A 21,376-nucleotide genomic window follows, 5' to 3' on the forward strand; every position below is an offset into this window, starting at 1 on the left:
GAAACAGGCATCAATCAGGGCATTAAGGTATAAATTGACCGAGTCGGAGGTACTCTTGAGGATTTGTTTACTTATAAATGAAAATATTTCCTAAACTTAATGGTTCATCTGCGCCTGATACGAGTAGCAACGACGTCAACCAATCACAGCCTGTAAAGAGTGGGGGCTTGTGTGCGTGACGTCACGGCAACAGCCACTCTTGGAAATGCCAGTTTATTTACTTCTACGTATTTATCGATAATATAAAATCATATTGTATTATAATAAAATAAGCTATGAAAAATATACTATCGTTTATTATTACCGAAACTAGTTTGTAAGAGATACTTATGGGATTTAAATGAACAATACTTGAGCGGGAGTTGTGGAGACATGCAGCATCAAGCGGGAGGTAAATAGTGTTGCTCGTCTGCTCCAGCCTTAGTACTATCTTGCCGCCAAATATCTCCATCGGAGCCACCTGCAAATAAACCGCGTGACACCTGTCTGCTTGAATCCTCTCAGAACTCATAGTAGTTCATCATGGAAGTTACATATCTGCCACAAATCGCCACCTTGAATGATCTGGTTGAGGAACTGCACAAGGTGTTTGAGAGTGACAGCGTAAACGTTGAATATGTTCATAGTGTTATGGCCAGCTACAAATCCAACCCAATTGAGTGGAAGAACTTTGCAAAATTTGATCGTTATCGGTAAGTACCTCGTTGATTATTGTATTATTCCGTGTCTGGTTAATCTGTGGTGATGTTTATGATGAAGAGAGCTTGATTTCTAGTCAAAATTATCTTTGAATACCTTTAAATCCTCATAAATATTACTTACTCTTGAACACACCATATATTAATGTTCTATCCAAAAATAAGGCAAGACTGGCTCCTTAACTGCCAACAATGTAAATATACTGTACCATGCACATCCTTCTAACCAATTCTAGCCAAATGTAACCCAATATAGTGAAATTAGGTAAGGCTAGACAACATAATCCTAACCTAATAACATTTTACCTTCGTATTTTCAACCGTGTCGTTAGCTAGGAACCACTGCCACGGTAATACTTTAAAATATCATCGAAATCCTGTACTGTAATCAAGACTCCGCCATGAGAGGAAATAATTGACGTGGCTGCATCTTCCCCCTTGACAATAGCCTTTTAGAGATAAGTACATACAGTGGATTAAGTAACCACATTAACCTTGGCATCAGAGTAGAGGAACAAGTTCATGAGTGGAAGGTGTTTTTTCCCATTCATTTACGAGATTAATTCTGATAGAAGCCATCCATTTTGTCAGTCAAGAAGGGCAAGGAAGAACTTAATGAGCTTTTTTTTTAATGTTGGTCTTATGGAGAAACATGATTATGTGAAATTTTGTTTAGTGTAACGCATTATTTTGATGGTAGGAATTAGTTTAAAGGTAAATAGACGTGATTTTGATCAATGGAATTTTGCCCCTATGGAGTGAGCTAAGTGTTGCCGCGGTGGTTGGGAGAGGAGGAAAGTTTGGGTGTCTTTCTATCCATGACGTAGTATTAACTTGTACCTGCCCGTACCACCAGACTTTGACCTGCCTCACACTGTACCGTTACTCACTGACTTACCTCACACTGTACCGTAGTAAGTATATCAGTATTGTTAAGGTGACGTGCAGTGAACGAGAGAAAGTTAAACTTGACAGGATTCAAAAGGTGATGTAAGCGTGTTGGAGGCGGCAGGCCCTCGACATAAATATACTGTATACATTACATAACCCTGACACGAGTACAGGGGTGGGGGGCGAGAAAAAGAATATAGTGACAAAGAGAGAGTAAAGGAAGAGGTGGAGGAAATGGACAAAACTGGAAAGACATTAATATCTGTGTTTCTATTTCGCACGTCCACATGATTAAAGGCTTTAGCGAGTTTACATATTATAAACTATTGATGTGCCTTACGTATTTACCTACAAAGCTGTGGCCATAATTCCCAGAACAGTTGGTGATAATAATCTCCTTTATCTACTTCTTGATCATAAATGTAACCGGTTTATACCTGATGAACTTTGCTGTTAAAAAACTCGATAAAACAAAGATAACTTGAGTAAATATTTTATACGGATGTTGATATTAACGAAAGCTCAGTCATGGTCGGTAATGGCAGATGACAGCTAGGTTTTGCAATGGTTTATAGCCTAGTTTAGTATGTAAAATAAATAAATAAATAAATATTGACTTCATTCTGTGTACAGTATGTAATGTATGTACGGTTGCTGGGTTCCTCTCAGTAACTAGAGAACGCTTATGCGATTTTGAAGGGATTTTACATTGAATTTAATAATTGTAAAAAAAACTAATTCAGGTTTGATTGTAGCAAACTTTGAGGGATTATCTGAAGATTAGACACCCCAGTTTATTTCACGTAAAGATCAGACTCACCAGCTTATTTCATAATTAAGCTCCCTAACCTCACCCCTCCAGGTAACAGATTCAGATTTGCCCCCGAGGGGGCTAGTTTATTGGGCACCCCCTTACATCCTGTGCAAGGTGAAGCCCAGAAGTGTTTACAGCGCCCATCTGGGAAGTATGCAAAGTTCATACTTGCCTTTATGACTCGTTCATTAAGGGCGTGAAAGCCTGAAGGGTCATAGGTTTTGTCAAGTTACATAAAGTGAGAGAATGATGAGTGTGTGGGGGTAAATTTCCCGGTACATTTCATCTGTTTATAGCAAAGCGTGGCAGGTCCTTAATAATGTCAAGTGCCAGGCCTGTGACTAGGAGGAGGGATAACTCCTCCAGGTAACGTTAGGATGTTTAATCATCAGGTAAAATAAGCGGGGGTGCCTAAATCAGGTGAAGTAAACTGGGATTCCTAACTTTTATAACCCGTTATTTTTTAAATGCGTCCTGGCTCCTTATCTACACAAATATCCAAGCGGATTTCCCAATTTGTCGTTTCCGCTCAGTGACTGCAATACGCTCTATCACAAATGCCACCTGAATATTTATCTTGAATAAATTCAGTATTGTGTAGGTGTTTATTCTATCTGTGTTATGTTGTTCAAGTAAACAAGGGACTATTGTAACCACTGTGGCGTCATCTTTATGTTGTTCATGAAGCTCTGCTTAGGATTTCTTTCTGTGTTTGTTGAAGTTATGGTTCGTTGTTAACTTGTAGAAGAAATTGTATACAAGATCAATTCATGGAGATTTAACCCCTTGAGTACGATATACTGAAGGGGTTAAGGCTTAGACTGAAGGGGTTAAGACCTATATTAAAGGGGTTAAGGCCGATACTGAAGAGGTTAAGGCCTATACTGAAGGGGTTAATGCCGTTACTGAAGGGGTTAATGCCGTTACTGAATGGGTTGAGACCTAAATTGAAGGGGTTAAGGCCTATACTGAAGAGGTTAAGGCCTATACTGAAGGGGTTAAGACCTATATTAAAGGGGTTAAGGCCGATACTGAAGAGGTTAAGGCCTATACTGAAGGGGTTAAGACCTATACTGAAGGGGTTAATGCCGTTACTGAATGGGTTGAGACCTAAATTGAAGGGGTTAAGGCCTATACTGAAGAGGTTAAGGCCTATACTGAAGAGGTTAAGGCCTATACTGAAGAGGTTAAGACCTATACTGAAGGGGTTAAGACCTATACTGAAGGGGTTAAGACCTATACTGAGGGGGCTAAGACCTACATCAGTCCTGTTTTAGTGTTTCGTTAATCTTCTGTTTTACAAGAGGCCATTATGTCGGGCACTACACTCGACCATCTTCACTTCTCATCGGAAACATTAAGCACGCGTAGACACACTGACAGACGAAGGTACAGTCCTATATACCTGTTCCTTCTATAATTTTGATGAAACGTAGCATATCTTGACACGCCCTTCCTGTGCTGCCCCCCCCACCCCCCCACCTCACCTCTCTGTGCGCGCGAGCTGTTGCCAAGGCGACATGGTAGGGGAGAGGAGAAGAGAGAGTTAGAGAGGAGGAGGAGGAGAGAGAGAAAGAGGGGGAGCAGCCTGCAGCATATATTGTACACGTCACTACTCGTCCTAACGTGATTCAACCCGCAAGACTGTCTATATACCTGTACTGTCGAGTTACCTGTTTACCTGTACATTCTAGTTATATGGTATACCTGCATTGTATACCTATACTCTCTTGGTACATTGTATACGTGTATTGTTTGTACAGTATATACATAGTGAATCGGTATGATAACAGTGGAGAGAGAGAGAGGTATAATGACAGTGGAAGACGATAGATGGAGAGATAGATAGGAAGGTCAGCTAGGGAGTGTCAAGACCTGTGACTGTGATAAGACCAGGTAGATGGAGGACCCAACCTTTACCTGAGGAGGGAGGGAGGGAAAGGTGAGGGAGTGAGGAGAGGAAGGAAGGGTGTGGGAAGGAGAGAAGCGTGGAAGAGTAAAGGAGGAAGTTAAAGGAGTGGAAGGAAGGAAAGAGGGAGTGAGGAAAGGAAGGGAGGAAGAAGGTAGGGGGTAAGAGAAGGACGGAGGGACGTAGAGAGGGGAGGAGAGCAAGGTCATGGTTCTATCTTCTGCAGTATTATGGTATTGGGGTCAAGATTGTTAATGGATGAATTCTCTTGCAACCTGAAGATGAGACACGGCATCTACCTGGCTGACGGACCCCCAAGCGTGACCTGACCTGACCTGCCTAACCTCACCTCATGAGAGAAGACAGACTGTGATGTTACCGCGTGAAAACTCTTGGCGGTGATAATACAGTGAAAGTGTTAGGGGGAGGTGGGTCGAGGGGGAGGTGGGTGAATATCTGGAGAGTTATCAGCTGGTGACAACATGTAAACAACGTGTAAGATGTTTTGATATTCTGATAAATCTGAAGTAATGATGATCGTCGGGATCTCCAGGATGTCGAGGGTGTTGCTGAGACACACACACACACACACACACACACACACACACACACACACACACACACAGATAGACAGACACACAAACAAACATACAGATAAAGAGATATAAACAGTCAGATGAGTGAACGGGCCGGGGGTGCAGTGAGGAGTCAGGGGAGTGATAAGGCCGGGGGTGCGTTAAAAAAGTACCGATCAATCTCTCCAGCAGAGCAGGTATAAATCACATCTTGCCTCGAGGGATGACTGTGGATTCAAAACACTTGTGGATTCAAAACACTTGGAGCCGACATAACACACATTACTCCTCCCCGCTTGAGTGTGACGAGCAACATTACACACGCGAGGCCTGATTGATGTATGTAAGAACAGTATACACACACACACACACACTCCACACACACACACACACTCCACACACTCAACATAAGAACATAAGAGTGGAGGAAACTGCAGCGGGCCTATTGGCCCACACTGGGCAGTCCCATTTACACCCAACCCCTATCGGTCATATATCCACCCAACCTATGTTTGAAGCTATCCAGCGTATTCGAGTTAATGATGATGTTTGGTAACTTGTTCCACTCATCCACTACTCTATTTCCAAACTAATGTTTACCTATATGAGCAATAGGAGTTGGGTGTAAATGGGACTGCCCAGTGTGGGCCAATAGGCCCGCTGCAGTTTCTTCCATTCTTATGTTCTTATGTTTTATGTTCTTGAGACGTGTTATTCACTAGGTTAGGCGAATCTTAAGGTAGACCAAGTGTTGTTTATAAATAATTCTTGTGTTAATCTACACCGTGAGGATACTAACGAGTTGTTTTGCCTTGAGTGGGCATAAAGTGAAGTACTGGAAGATAAGACACTGATAAGGTAGAATGTCGATAACAATAAAAGGTGTATTAGTGTATAATTGAGAGCGCCGACAAGGACGGTGCTAATATCTCTCTCTCTCTCTCTCTCTCTCTCTCTCTCTCTCTCTCTCTCTCTCTCTCTCTCTCTCTCTCTCTCTCTTTCCATGTTATGTGTATTAGGTCAAATAATACCCAGGGGCTGAGTCTATCAGAGGCTCCCATATTCGGTTCGGTCACCTTGTCTCCTGCATTTACGAAGTGTCAGTTGAGTGCCACGAGGGACACTTGGCACAGTGCCTCAGTTGTTACCTGCAGCTGTGGGTGTATGTGTGAGAGAGGAGGAAAAGGTGATAAGGGTGAGGGAGGGAGGGATGAGGACAGAAGCAGGAGGAGGAAGAACAACAGCAGGAGAAAAGAGGTGTGTCGGGGGTGTGTCAAGTACGTCACAGGGCAGGGAGTAGATAGACCCTCGTGATTGGCTATTCTTGGTGAGGGAGTGCGAGGCCGCCCTCCCCCCCAGCCAGTCCCCCCTCCCCCTCAGCCAGTCCCTCTCCTACCCCCAGCCAGTCCCCCTCCTCCTCCCCCCAGCCAGTCCCCTCCTCCTCCTCCCCAGCCAGTCCCCTCCTCCTACCCCCAGCCAGTCCCCCTCCTCCCCCAGCCCCCAATCAACCCCACCTCGCGCTGCATTCTCAACCCACGCTCTCACACACACACACACACACACACTACTTGCACCTCCCCTTATATCCCTACCCCGTGCTCCTCATTCATGCCTCTTATCTATGCCCTTCATCCATGCCCCTCACCTATCCCCTCATCCATCTGTCATATCATAGTGTTAATGATAATACCTGCAATGTTACTATCATCCACGTGTGTATGTGTGCGTCAGGGTCAAGTTGCAAGACACTGGTTAGGTCATTGTGTATGCTGGGACGTACTGTGTGTGTTTCCTATGTGCATGTACAGTATGGGTCCTAACGTAACCTAATCTTACCTATCCCCCACCTCCTTCTCCCCACCCCCACACAAGGTAGCTTTCGAGTAATTAATTCCCCAGGTAAAATAAACTTACAGCCAGAAACTAACTCATCACTTGGCCATCTAACGCCAGTGTGTCTAGTCATCGTTGAGAAAACATAGTGACAATACATAACACTCAAGGTTCATCCTGTACATGTAGACAAAATGACTCGTGTAAACAGAATGACACTGGAATCTTCTTAGTGTGGTTGGTGCGTAGTTACCTGTATTTACGTGGACAATTTACAGTGTCGTTATTCGTTCAATATTTACGGTGTCCTGCCATGGTTACTGATCAAGGGCAGAGTTTCCTTCCGCTTGGATAATATTTAAACACACACACACACACACACACACACACACACACACACACACACCTAGAGAGAGAGGCTGGTAGATAGATAGAGACTAAGATAGGTAGATAAATAGATAGATAGAAAATAGAGTGTGAGAGACTCGAAGGTAGATAGGTAGAGAGAGAGACCAGGTGTGAGGGATGGCCGCAGGTGTTGTGAGGTGGATGGCCTATATTATAGCTTCATGCCTGTTATCCCCGTCGGCGCCTCCTACAGCCTGGTGCTCTTGTGCCTGTCACCACCACGCCTCCCCCACCCTCTGTCTTTCTCTTACTATCTATGTACTGTATTTATCTGTGTCTGTCTGTCTTAAAAAGATAATTACACCTTGAACTTGTTGCTACTGGAGGCATTTTATGGTACTTGACCGGGAGACTACCCACCTCCGAGACCCTGAGAGAGGGGGACCAGGGAGACGAGGGATAGAGAGAGATTTGGAAGAAGAATAGACACACACACAGACAGAAAGATCGACTTATCTATCTCATTCTTACCTAGCATCATCCTCCTCCTCCTCCTCCTCACATTAATGGCCAACATATGTTCAGTATTGTGTCAGCTAAAACAAACCTTGGCTAATTGCCCACTAAACACGCCCAACACGCCACTGTCGCATCATTAAACTCCCAAAGCTGAAGTAATACGTAATTACAAAAACAAACATAAGAGGCCACTACCGCGATGTATAATGATAGATCTAATGCAAGTCAGATGATCTACCTGTGGTCATTAACCTTGTTTACCTGAAGATGTGTAAGTAACAGCAGGTGCGTCGAGGATACTGTCTTGGTACTCGTCAGTCAGTCAGTCAAAAGACGTTCATGTTTTACGTCTTGTGACTCGATATACACAAACTCGTTAAAAAAAATCTATTTTATTTGTTTCTTGTGTGTCGTCTATTTTTTTTTTAAACTATGAATATATTACAGAATTAAAGGGATTTTCTATTTACGTTCATATAATGGAGAGGGAAGAAATGTGGGAGGGGAGAGGAAGGAAGATGGGGAAGGTGGAATGGAGATAGGGAGGGAGGAAAGTATGGAATAACGAAGGAACATAGGGAAGATAGAAGGGAGGGAGGAAGATTGGGAAGATGGAATGAATGGAGGGAGGGGAGGTGGAAAGGTAGGAGAGAAAGAGGAGAAAATGGAATAAGGAAGAAGGGTCGATGAGCCCAGTGAGTATTAGTACGTGTAGATCCCCCCCCCCCCTATCACCTGCAGGACTTCCTCTCTTCTCTGACCTCGTGTGTGTAATATAGTGTAGTTTAGTATAGTGTAATGTAGTGTAGTGGTTCTCGTCGCAAATTTAACAACAATAAAAAAATACACCACCACACAACACACCACCACACAACACACCACCACACAACTCACCACCACACCACCACACAACACACCACCACACCACCACAGACCTAGTCCTGTATATTTTCTTCCTTCCCATATCACCTCACCAACACCGTACCATCTTATCTAAACTTAATAAAAATGGTGAATAAAGTCGAAGAATTTATGTGTTTTGTCTCGTGAAGGTAAACTGATCTTGATACGGTTGATTCTCAGAGTAAATTCGATTCATTAAGTTACATCGTGTTTTTTTTTTTTACACTGCAGTTGCCAGTCTAGAATGTGTTCCCACGGGCGCCATCAACAGCACTATTCGTTCCCATGGCCCCAGACGTTAACCTCACCACACGCACGCACGCTCCTGTATTATTTATATGCATGCTGAACTGTACACCTGTATTGATTGGCCTTTTTGTATTATGCTAGTAAATGCCAGGCGACGGTCAGGGTTTGGTTAGTTTAGTGGCCTGGGATTTGACATTTCGCAAAAAAGGCCCTAACATACGGTATATACATGCTGAACCTATTATAAACATCTATTTATTTATCTATCTACCTTATGGACAACAGAATATGCTGCTCACAGTAAAGTTACATCAGTTACTACAGTAAAGTTAATCAAGGAATAAAAATAAAATCATCTGGCTGGTTTTCAGAACTTTATAGAGCGCTGCCTTGTATCGATTCCCTCAGACGTCCTTGACCACTTCGTCTCATTCCCAGCGTGATCAACATGATGTCTTAAAGTTCAGTTCTGTACGGTTCTGGTGACAATAAACTAATAACATATAGATAGATAGTAGTTACTATATTAACCTCATATACAAGTATATTGATTACGAATGATGATATGAGATCTCTATAATATTTCCCTTAATGTTTCTTCAGAGTATTGTTAATAGATACAGGAGTTCACTGAAAGGAGAAGTGGTCAACAAATATGAAAACAAGAGGCTCCACCCAGACATGTTGTTAATTTACATGCTTCAAATACGTTCTAATACTCCACCATCGAGGGAAATTTGGACGTATATATGAACCTTAGAGACATTGTTAGGTGACGTGAGGGAGAGAAACTAAGGATAATAATGACGTTGAGTAAAGTGTTGGCGCAGCTCACTACACTCACGTCATCACTGAAGTGGGTTATACATAGACGGTGGGTTAGGTTAGGTATTTTCGACCACAAGCTGATACAAACACCATTACACAGACAGTGGGGTTATGTATAGTGTGTGTAGTATACTTGACACACACTCAGACGGATATCAGAGAGAGAGAGAGAATGATCCTACCACAAATGGCTTCACACACAAAAGAAAAATAAAGACTGACTGATTCAAAATACTTTCATTTCTCAGCCTAAAGGAAGTTCCTCATTAGGGTTTGGGGTGTGGAGGTGCAGCCTTGTTATTTAAGGCTTCCTTCCCTATACCACCTTCATTAAAGAGGAAGGGTGGGATTTGTTTTGGAATCCCACTGTGGGCCCCAAGTGTGTGACGCGGACCATTACCTCACTGTGGGCTCCAACTGAGTGTGTGTGACGGGGCCACGACGCCACTATAGAAGTAGCATGTGTGGGGGTAGGAGCCACATTTATTTACAAGTTATATAAGGTGGCGCGTTGGGCATCCGGGGAACTGGAGATGAGACTGGCTCCTTCCCTACTTCGGATAATGATAACAAAATGGAATAGACCTGCCTTTGTTGTGGTCCAGCGTTAGATAATAATGTTGAAGATAGATAGATAGATAGAGAGCTGAGACCTTACTAAGAGTCTTTAAAATATCGCCAATGCTCTTTGAGGTTTAAGATTCATAGGCTCAGTTTGTTAACGAGTTTGTTTACTGGAGAATTGTGGATAATGATTTTGTCATGTTTTCTGCCTCTTGTTACAGCTGAGAATAGGAAACTTATTAATTGTTTACTATTTGTTGTCTAGTGTATGTACCTATTTGAGTACATAAAGACCTCAGTATTTAAAGCACAGAATTACACATAAACAAATTCGTAATGTTAATTAAAACCAGATATTATAACGTTAGTTGTTGGCTCTACAATAATTGATATTTTCGAACGTGGGCGTTTTGTTAGGCAACTTCACGGCCGCTCTACACACTTGCGTTATTGAGGCACCCCACCTCACCCCATCCTTGGCAAGCAGAGGCGTCAGGCGGACCACGATCGTTGCTGGGCTCACGTCACAAACCTCATGTGAATTTGTTTTTATTGAGGAAAGAAGAAACTATCATATTATTACCACTTTATTCGGTCTATTCTCGTGTTTTTAATATTCTCACCCAAGAGGACCTTCGCTTACTATTACATTTCGTCTAGATTTTTACTTAATTTTTTGATCATCTGCGTTAACATCAAAACACTTGGGTATTATGATCAACTTTGGACTTTGATAACGTAGACAGTTTGATCAGTCCACTAGTAGGGGCTGTTTTAGACCCCAAGTCCCAAGAGGCACCACATACCGCCTCAGGCACTTGACATGAGGCGCCTGGAAAACTCTCGTCACATCTGGTACAGCACCACTGGCTGAACTAATATGGAGGATAACCTAAGATATTTGGGACCTCACGAGGATTAGACACTCCCAGCTTATTCCACCTAGTCATTAAACACCCTAACGTTAAATGGGAGAGTTAAGTTACCCTGTAGATTAGGTTAGGTTAGTATTAGGAGCGTTTAAATATCCGGTGAAATAAACTGGGGTGTGTAATCTTCATGGTATTTTATGGGGATTAGTCTAGCCCGGGCACACGTCACTCACCCACATTGGGGCAAAATAATGTATAAATTGCACCATAAATAAATTCAGAAAAAAACCCACCATGATTGAGCAACATCTGAGACCCTGAAATTGTATGTAAATGAAACAAAGACGGTCAGAGTCAGTCACAACAACAACATAGAACTTGATCTATTTTCGTGGTGACGCATAAAGCAGCAGGGTCTACCATTACACAACACATTATGCTTCCAATGTCTTCCCAGGCGGTAGTACCTCCCTGTTTGATAGCTGTCCAACCTAACCTAACCTAACCCATCATCGTGACTTCTGGCCCCTTTGATTATGCTATGGCGTGACGTGAGACATGTGTTATGTGGCGTGGGGGGAGGGAGGGAGGGAGGGAGGGAACTTGCTTACTTAATCTAGCAGTAAACTTATTCATTATTTATCATCGTGTAAAGTGTAGTAAGATAAGCGACTGAATCAATCCCTAACTTTCACGTACATTACTTCTTCTTCTTCTTCTTCTTCTTCTTCTTCTTCTTCTTCTTCTTCTTCCTCCTCACTTTCTTCTTTTTCTTCTTGTTCCATCTCAATTTTGTTCTATCAATCCCTCTATCTCGTCTTCAAGAATGGTAAGGGCAAAGTTTATACCACCAGGAGTTTTTGAGGGGGTAGGAGGGGGTGTAACTACGATAACAGGTCTTGTGGGGGGTGGTAGAGGGGAGGGAAAGTAGGGCATCTTGACCAATCTTGTTTGTTCTTCAGGTAAACACAAATTAGATTCATTACTACTGAGATGAATTTACAGTAAGGTGAATATATGTCTCAGGAGATTAACACCACATCTAAAAGAGTACATATTTAACCTCCATTGAGTACGATATTAACCTCTCGAGTAATGTTTATCCCTCGAGTGACTTCAGTGGTTGAGTACAATGTCTAAATACTTTAGATAAGATGATCAATTACTTCCCTCGAGTACGATGATATTGTACTCAGGGATTTTAAGTCATCGTACTCAGGGATTAAGTAACGTTTTGTTTGTTATGGAAGAAGCATTCGACCAAATTATCATTCAGTCTTACGAAATCGAGCTGTTTGACTACACACTACATATTTTACTCTGTTATCTTATATGGTACTTAATCTAGAGCCTTATGAAATCGGCTCTCCAAGGTCAATTCGTCTGGAAGCCTTACTACGAGACCTTGGTCTTACCCACGAGACTTTGGCCTTACCGACGCGATACATTTCCACGTGTCCGTTCCCAAAGAGCTTCAATTAAGATCATTAGAAAAGGTATTCGAGGGTGGAACTCCCGATTATTTCACCTGATGATTAAACACCCTAATGCTTGTGGGTTAGGTTAGATTAGGTTAGTTTATGTTATGTTAGTGTTTTATCACCATGTGTAATATTTGGGGGTTCCTAATCTTCATGTGATGCTATATCTGTTTGTTTGTTTTTATCTCAAGACCGAGGACAAACACAGCATCACAAATAATTTTTCTCCTTCGGGTGAACTCTTGAGACAGATTCTCCCTGAAAAAGGTGGTCTTTGATAAGTGTGGACCAATGAACGCTAGTTTTTTCCCCACGTTCATATTAGACAACGGCTTGACCAATGAACGTTCATATCTGACAACTGCTCGACCAGTGAGCTTGACCTCTTCAAAACGCCGACAAACCCTTTACTCCTGCCGTCACCTGATCACCCCACCCTCCTCCCTTGTTATCTCCCGTGTTATCTCGTGTTTTGAGCAGATAACAACCCGCTTTTGTGTATGCAGTAGATAGCTGTAAGTTGCCGGTACAAGTATTACCAAACACACCTTTAACCTCTATTTTTTCTTTTCTGTTGCTACGGTGCGTCGTGGAACAAATATACTCACAGCGAATAACAAAACCTTAATAACTTAAAAACGATAATCCAGCAAATCCCCCATTTGTTTTCAAATAATTTCAAAATTAGTTTATGGTTTGAAAATGAACTAGTGAACCTTGGTACAGCAATATAGTTGACGTACTCAGAACAACAAAGACAAACTCCAATCTTTCGTACAAATATTTAGGACAATTCTGTTCAAATAAACTGTTAATGAGAACGAGTAGAGGCACAATATCCTGGCAGTGCCGGATTTAGACCTGTGGAGGCCCATGGGCAGCCTCTTTGTGCAGGCCCCCCTCATTATAACTACCCAAGAGGGTGGGGTGGCGAGTGAAGGGAGCCTAAACATCTAGGAGTTCCGGGGGGCGCTGTAAACCCCCCGGGAAAATTTTGAAATTTGGACACTTTTTTGGAGAATTTTGAAGCCATATGCAGTTATATTGAGGAAATTAGAACATATGTGGAGGCCCCTGGGCAGCTGCCCACTTTGCCCACTCCTGAATCCGGCCCTGAATCCTGGTGAGGTGGTGGGAAGGAGACGAGAGAGAGAGAAGGCACGCACGTACACCCAATAAATTTGAATACATTGGTGGCAAGTGTGTAATGTGTATGTGTTAGCCCTGAATTTTACGTAGTCATATCTTGCTTAGTATATGATGTTGCCGTTGTTTTAAGCTTTTAACTACCAATTAATAACTACACATTATTCACTTCCCTTAATTCCTTCCCATAACGTACGAAATATTACCTTACAAAAAACAAAACACGTGGCAGGGTTTGTGATCTTGCAATAGTCTTATCTGATAAACACGTTTAGAAAGTTCTCTTAAACATGTAATAACCGACCGACCTTTTGACTACCCCATCAGTTTGCAGGGTTCTAACACATGGTTTCTTTACGGCACCAGTTGCAGTGAATAAAAATGGAAATTTATATAAGTTATCGAGAGAGAAGGTTAATATATCAAAGGTGTGAATTTGAGAATAAGAGGAGACGTTCGAGATGGTCTCTTATAACATTATGGCGTTTTGGTTTGCTTTAAGTTTTGGAAGTTGTTTATTGTTAAGACAATTATAGAAGAGCCTACAAGTGGTATCCTCTTCACACGTAAATTTACTTCATTCCACCAGGAAATGCGCTTGTTGTAGATAATGCTATGTCGTGTTGTTAAGCCTTACTTTAAATGTGTTGGCGCTGTTATCAGAGTGATGCAGCAGCTGGGGCCCTGGGGGGCTTGACGTGGAAAGAGTCGGTTATATCCAGTTTGCTTTGCTTGAGCTGTAAGTTCTGGCACGGTCTGCATATTTTCGTTCACTTTTTTTTTTAAGATTTTACCGGGGACATTGTTAAGAAGATCTATGTGTTCATAGTTTATTTTAATAAGAAAATATGTACTTTTATGTGCAATTGTAATTTACTCTTGACAAAAATGAGGTGTTGCCCCAGAGGGCTTCAGTGGTATGGTATTCTAGTCTCAGGGTAGGGAGGCCCAACCAGTGGCCCGCGGGCCTGAATGCCCCCCCCCCCCCTTCCATAAATCGTCGCTAAAATGCGTGCCACCGTTGCATAAGAGATACCATTTTTGTTTATATGTTTAACTTTTAACAATTATTTATTGTAATATCTTGTTTTGTTGGATCTAATGCCTAATTGAATACAGTACAGTATATAGTGTTATAAAGTATTCAATATTTGCTCCACCTCCCACCATTCAGACAGTTGTGTGGCCCTGTGTGCTGCATCAAGTTTGGAACTCTCGCAAAAAGGTTGAGTACCACTGTTAGGTCAAGAGGCCACAGCTAAGCTTCGTCACCGTATCCGACCTCCAAGACACTGTAACACACACTACAATATATGTAAATTATCTTACTTATTCTCTTCACCACTGCCGGCCCTCTAACCAGTCAGTCATATCTATTACACATTATAGAGGCTGCAGAAATTGGCGAGGTTCGTGTGTGTTTGCGCGCATTAAGACTTTGCTAACATGATAAATCGACAAATAACAATGGATTTTAACCAGACTTCACTTGATGGTCACTGACTTTCAGAACACACTGCAACAATAATATTATATTTGTTGGTGTATCAAGTCTGAAATATACACTTTGTTTATCAGAAATATATTCATTTATTTATTTTCTCTCCAGGTACACAAGAAACTTGATTAATGAGGGCAACGGAAAGTTTAACTTGATGTTACTGTGCTGGGGTCCTTCCCATACCTCCACCATCCACGACCACGCTGATGCTCACTGCTTCATGAAGGTAATGATAAAATGATTTCTTAATCCACTATGTTTATCCTCAGCCTGACACAACCTATTGGGGACTGTATACCCACACTGTCCAGGTACATATTTTGTGTATCTCCACTGTGTATATATATTGTAATACTTGCATTGTGTAAGTACAGTAAATTATGAATTATATACCACCATTGTCTATACAGTATACTGAATCAGTGTAAACTTATCTGACGATTTTACTAAATAAACTGAACTGAACTTTAAAGCTACAAAAATGTTTCAAAAATTATAATTATGTGAGAATTTAAACCTGATCTTATTGATTATCCACATCATACATAAATCTACCTATTAAGACTATCAGCTCTAAAATCCACCTATAATACCTCACTTAACCTCTAAACCTTCTTGCAGATGCTGTCCGGGTCACTACAAGAGGTGAGATTTGAATGGCCCAAGACAGAAGAGGGAGAAGAGGAACACGAGATGGTGGAGATGGATAGAAATGTCCTTAAGCTGAATGACGTGTGTTACATCAATGGTACGTTTACAACTTTCTGTCTTTTCTAAACTGAAAACTTTCTGTCTTATATAGACTAAAAACTTTCTGTCTTCTATAAACTAAAAACTTTGTCTTCTCTAAACTAAAAAATTTCTGTCTTCTGTAAACTAAAAACTTTCTGTCTTCTATAAACTAAAAACTTTGTCTTCTCTAAACTAAAAACTTTCTGTCTTCTCTAAACTAAAAACTTTCTGTCTTCTCTAAACTAAAAACTTTCTGTCTTCTATAAACTAAAAACTTTCTGTCTTCTATAAACTAAAAACTTTGTCTTCTATAAATTATGTGGACTTTAGTACAGTATTGCTTGATTGAACTTCAGTGAGGAAATATTTTAGAATCACTTTTGTTTCCGCTGGGTCATGTGTCTTTGTTTTAGGGCATCTAATTTACTTGCTTACTTATTTATTTATTTGCTTGAATATTTACTTGCTTACTATCTTTCCTACTTACTTGATTACTTACATACCTACCGTATTTACTAATCCTCTTTGGCTCAGTAACATAACCAGTATGTTCTTCCTCAGACTCCCTGGGCCTGCACCGTGTAGAGAACGCATCCCACAGCGAGGGCGCCGTCTCGCTCCACCTCTACTGCCCCCCCTTCAGCAGCTGTTCGGTGTTTGACGAGCGCTCTGGCAAGAAGATGAAGTGTCCAGTCACCTTCTGGAGCAAATTTGGAAAGAAAATGGAAGTGGTAAATATTGTAATTACCTGTGTAATTCAATTAATCAAGCTAGTGGTGCTAAAACTGTATTGCTGTATTGTACTGTATTCAAGGCCCTGTAATTAAACACGTGTAGGACGTTTGATCAGACATCCCCTAAAAGTCAAACCATTTAGGCTTGTAATAATTATTCATATTTATTTATCTAAGTTTCATTTTAGTATTTAATTAAAATTGCTTCATTGAGTGAGAATATGTGTATTTTAATAATTTATTTTGATTTTAGATGTACAGTAACTCACAGGCTTTATTTTTATTTCAGAAAAAGGCTAAATGTGACTGTTAAAATGGTAGAAGACGTCATCAACCCCTAAATTGCTGATTCTGTTCAGTTTTGAGGATATGTTGAAATTTTTTTGTCTTTATAGAAAAAAAAAACCTTGTTCCATTAATTCCTGTAATCCAAAAGTACAGGATTTACATGTTGTTAATCGATAGAGGTTTTGAGAGCTCTTGTATATATATATAATTTTAGTTTTTAATCAGCTAATGAGGAAATAATCTTTAGATAATAGTATGATTGAGGTTTTCACTTTCTTTAAAACGTATAGAATTTACCTGGATCAGCTACATGACAGGTAATAATTATTTCCCTTATTTTATCCTGTTATTAGGTTATACTCAAACTTATTAATAAACAAAAAAAGATCCAATTAATCCACTGTAACGATACCACACTGAAATACTGTAATCACCTAAAGGATCCTGTACTGTATATTCTGAAATTTAGCTCTATGGTGATGTACGTACTTTGTAATCCACTGTAGTGATGTTGCATTGTAAAACCTAGCTTATTATTATGCTGTAAATTTCAGCTTAACAATAATGGACTTTTAAATCCATCTTAATTATACTACACTGAAATTCAGCTTGATTCTGTAACCATAGATCCAGCTTGATAATACTGTACCAATAGATCCAGCTTGATAATACTGTACCAATAAATCCAGCTTGATGATACTATACCAATAGATCCAGCTTGATGATACTATACCAATAGATCCAGCTTGATGATACTCTGCCAATAGACAAAGCTTGCAAGTACTGAGAAAGGGTAAGGTTTCATCGGCACATGTTCATCCTTAAATGGTGAAAGAGTTAATGACTTACAATGTGACTCCCAACCTCCTTTGAGACATGGGTTCTGTTCCATGGCCAGGCAGGGTTAATGGGGCTGCTATTATGCTGGGGTATGTGCCTGAAGTGATGTAGTATGTCCTCTCTACCCCTGGTCAGCGCACGAGCTCGATTTTTTTTATCTAATACATTAACTATTGTTGTTGAATTATTTGTAGATTTTAAATAGTCTTAATTTGTTACACTTAAATACATTCTGTTGATGTACTTGTAATGGTAAAATTTAACTAAGAATTTTGATTATGGATTTTCATTTCAGTTAACAGCAGCATAAGTCTGTACTTTCATTGTTATTAAAATTCCTACTTTATGAAGACATTTTTTGGAGGTGTTAACTTGTATTGTGAGCCGTCGATGACTTGTATTGTGAGCCATCGATGGTGCTCACTATTTTTTAACCTTCATACATTTACCTAAGGTTAATGTAGCTTAGTATGAGGAAGATTTATTACTAGTGCATTATATTATACATTTATAATTTTAAGGAATAATAAATTTTTTTATTAAAAGATTATATTGTATACTCGTACGATACACTAAAGTAGTTCGTGAATTTTTATCATTGCAGAATAATAATATAACTTTGCTACTTTTATATTGAAATTAAAATACTAAAATTATTTAAAATTAATGCTCAATATATCATTACCACCTGTACATTTCTATCAATTAAGAATAATTATGTACGGTATACCTTAAGAACCATTAATTAGTGGTAGAATTAATTATCCCCAAAAAAAACAAGATTGGAGTTTTTCATCCTTATTCCTTTCTCTATTAGTGTAGATTTTGTAACTAGTAAAACCCAATGGCATATGAGATAGTATCCTCCGTGTAGATGTGTTTTTATGTAGTACTGTAGAATTCCCATCATTCCTGCAGGAGGGTTCTTGGGTCTTGTGAGGAGAGGCAAGTGGTCAAGGATATGTAGTGTCTTCAGGGTCACCTCTTTGCTTGGACGTTTGACTCATTGAGCGGTGATGAGCATATGGGAGTAAATCTTAGGTTTTATTTGCCATTAATCAAGCTAAAAAGGAACATTAGAACATCCTCTAAGAATATGAGGGTGTTACTGCTTGCATGTGTCTGTAAAGGTTGAATGGATATAGAATGTGTGAAGTTGTTTGAAGATCAGAACGTGCAATAATGTGTAAAGATTATCTTTTGTTATTAGCAAACCTTGATACTAGTGGTATGTTTCTGGCTCTTGGAAGTTTATGATGAAACCCTTTAAAAAAAAACACCTGGCAGTTGATGGGATGATTCTAAACTCAGAGGTCATCACTTAACACTGATCTTTTGCTCATAAGTACAATGTATGGTATACTGTAGTGTTCTCATCTCACTTATTTTTATTATTTGAGTTTTTGCTGTGTAAATGTATTTGTGTTTATATATTTGTCTTAAATAAGTTATAGCTTAAAAAATATAATAAAACCTTAATAATAATGATGACAAAAAATCATAAACTATAATTTGTAAGGATTGATGAGCAGAGTTTGTTTAATATTAATCATAAGTAAGTGCAGAGAGAAATGTTACAGGGTGGCAGGGGTGAGATTACCGGTACGGTACAGTACAGTACAGTACAGGACTGTATTCCATTGGATTTTGTAACCTCAGATTTTTCCTCTTGCCAATCAAATGTATAAAGTTTCATAGCATTATTGGCTATTGTGCATTATTAATATACAGTAACACCTCTTGAGCAGCCTTGGTTATGAGTTGATGAAGATAATTTATTTCCTGAAACAAACTTTAAAGTGAAAACTCTGTACCTGTACTTATAACTTATTGGTTGAGAATGATATTAGCATTAGCAGATATAAGTATGTTATTTATTCATTAGACATGATGAATGGTCTCTGTAAGTGTCTTTTGAATAATAGTTTGTAAATTATATTTTGCCACGTAGTAACATCAGCTTTATGTTGTTTTCCTCGGAGGTGGCGTATTGATGGACAAGAAAGGCTTAGTTACTATGAATATTTTAGAGTGGCTGAATGAGAGGCTTTGTACCCATCATGGTGAGTAACCCTGTCAACTCTACCTGTTTCTCAGAATGTAAACTCGGCCATTATACTGTACTATTGAGGTGATTTGAGAGGCCAAACTAACAGAAAGGAGAAGTGACCAGAAATTGCCAAACAATGAATGCTTTGATTTAAAAATTAACTGGAGCATAAAACAACTGGTTACTTTATATTGACAATATCTAACAACTTGTCTAATTACTGTAACTGTAATATAAACTTTGTAATGTATAAACTTATTAAATGCCTTTAATATTCAGTATGCAGATTTCTTTGACAAATTCTTGTGAATTTACCATTAGGCCTTTATATCTTGATGGTGGGAAGATAAGCACTTATTATATCTGTGTTATATAACTTCACTCCCACTTGTGTGTGTGTAGTAAGTCAAGGGAGAGAGAAACATGAAGAAAAGGTGTAGATGATGAAAGAGGCTTATAATGCAAGACAAGGATAGGAAATGGCTGACATAACACACAAGCTTCCTAATACCCTGAACTTTCACAAAGAGTGGAAAAGGGAATACTGTACTAAACTGTATTAACTATTAAATCATACAGTAAATACATAATGGATGCTGTAATATTAGATATCATTAATGTTTCCTTGTGATAATTTTGTGTCTTCAAACCACATAAAAAAAAAATATATATATATAGTAACTAAATATTCCTTACTGAATGCACTAATATATATTCTCAATGATAATCTTCCCCCAAAGGCTTTAAAGCTTCCTCCACCTCACTCGTTTGTGCTATACGTCAAAATGTTACTACTGTACTGCTTTGTGTGATAACCAATACCAACTCGTGTGATGAAGAGTTATGTATTCTCGTGTAAGGTGCCTCAGTACTGGCTAATATTAATGGTATATAAACTAGTTATGCCTTTCCCAGTGTATTAAAACCAAGAAGATATCCTTATAAGTTTGTGTGTGCCTTGTGTGGAAATATTAAACATTTCTATAAGGGAATACCTGAAAAATCTCCACCTTAGTTTATTTCACCTGAAGATTTAACACCCTAAATGCTGTTTGTGGGGATTAGGTTAGGTGAGTGTTAGGGTGAATAATCTTTAGGTGAAATAAGCTGGGCTGGAGATTCTTCAGGCAATCCTCAAGAAGTATTAATTTTTGTTAAATTTTTAGTTTTTGAAATTATTTTAATACTGTATCCTGTAATGCACCATCAGTAACATAAGACAATCTTTAATCCCATCCTATTTATAAATTGATCTTAATAAGAGATAAACTGAAGATTATCCCCCCTAGTTTATTTTACCTTAATAATAACCACCTTAGCACTAACCTAACCTAACCTAACCCCTTCCTAGGTAACATAAGGGAGTTTAGTCATCAAGTGAATTAAGCTGGGGTGTGGCTAATCTTCAGGTGATTCTTATTAATTTATGTGGATATTATAGTCAAACATTAGGTGTGAAATTGTTACCTAGACGTGGATTATGGAGATAGAAGGGCCATGTAAAAATTTGGGGAAGTTGGGGATAAAGGAGAAAGGGACGGTGTATTGTATATAACTTGGCTCCCCCCACAAAGCTTTGGGTACCATAATGGCCCAGTCCA

At 39.7% G+C, this 21,376-nt stretch overlaps 1 protein-coding gene across 1 annotated transcript; it reads left to right on the forward strand.

Annotated features, from left to right (window-relative positions):
- Window positions 1-404: 404 nt before the first annotated feature.
- Window positions 405-21,056, forward strand: LOC121853542 (cysteine dioxygenase type 1-like). Its single transcript, XM_042347746.1, has 5 exons — window positions 405-692; window positions 15,240-15,357; window positions 15,753-15,879; window positions 16,425-16,594; window positions 16,887-21,056. Exons 1-5 carry the CDS (start codon window positions 523-525, stop codon window positions 16,908-16,910), a joined length of 609 nt encoding a protein of 202 aa, XP_042203680.1. The 5' UTR covers window positions 405-522; the 3' UTR covers window positions 16,911-21,056.
- Window positions 21,057-21,376: the final 320 nt, after the last annotated feature.

This window comes from Homarus americanus, unplaced genomic scaffold (assembly GCF_018991925.1).
Source record: "Homarus americanus isolate GMGI-L3 unplaced genomic scaffold, GMGI_Hamer_2.0 scaffold4896, whole genome shotgun sequence".
In the NCBI taxonomy this organism is placed as follows: domain Eukaryota; kingdom Metazoa; phylum Arthropoda; class Malacostraca; order Decapoda; family Nephropidae; genus Homarus; species Homarus americanus.

Excerpts from the sequence above, each read along its gene's own strand:
- LOC121853542 (XM_042347746.1), top strand. The coding sequence starts at position 523 with ATGGAAGTTACATATCTGCCACAAATCGCCACCTTGAATGATCTGGTT. Across the intron at positions 693-15,239 it reads GCAAAATTTGATCGTTATCG|GTACACAAGAAACTTGATTA; the intron begins GTAAGTACCTCG and ends TTTTCTCTCCAG. Across the intron at positions 16,595-16,886 it reads TTGGAAAGAAAATGGAAGTG|AAAAAGGCTAAATGTGACTG; the intron begins GTAAATATTGTA and ends TTTTTATTTCAG.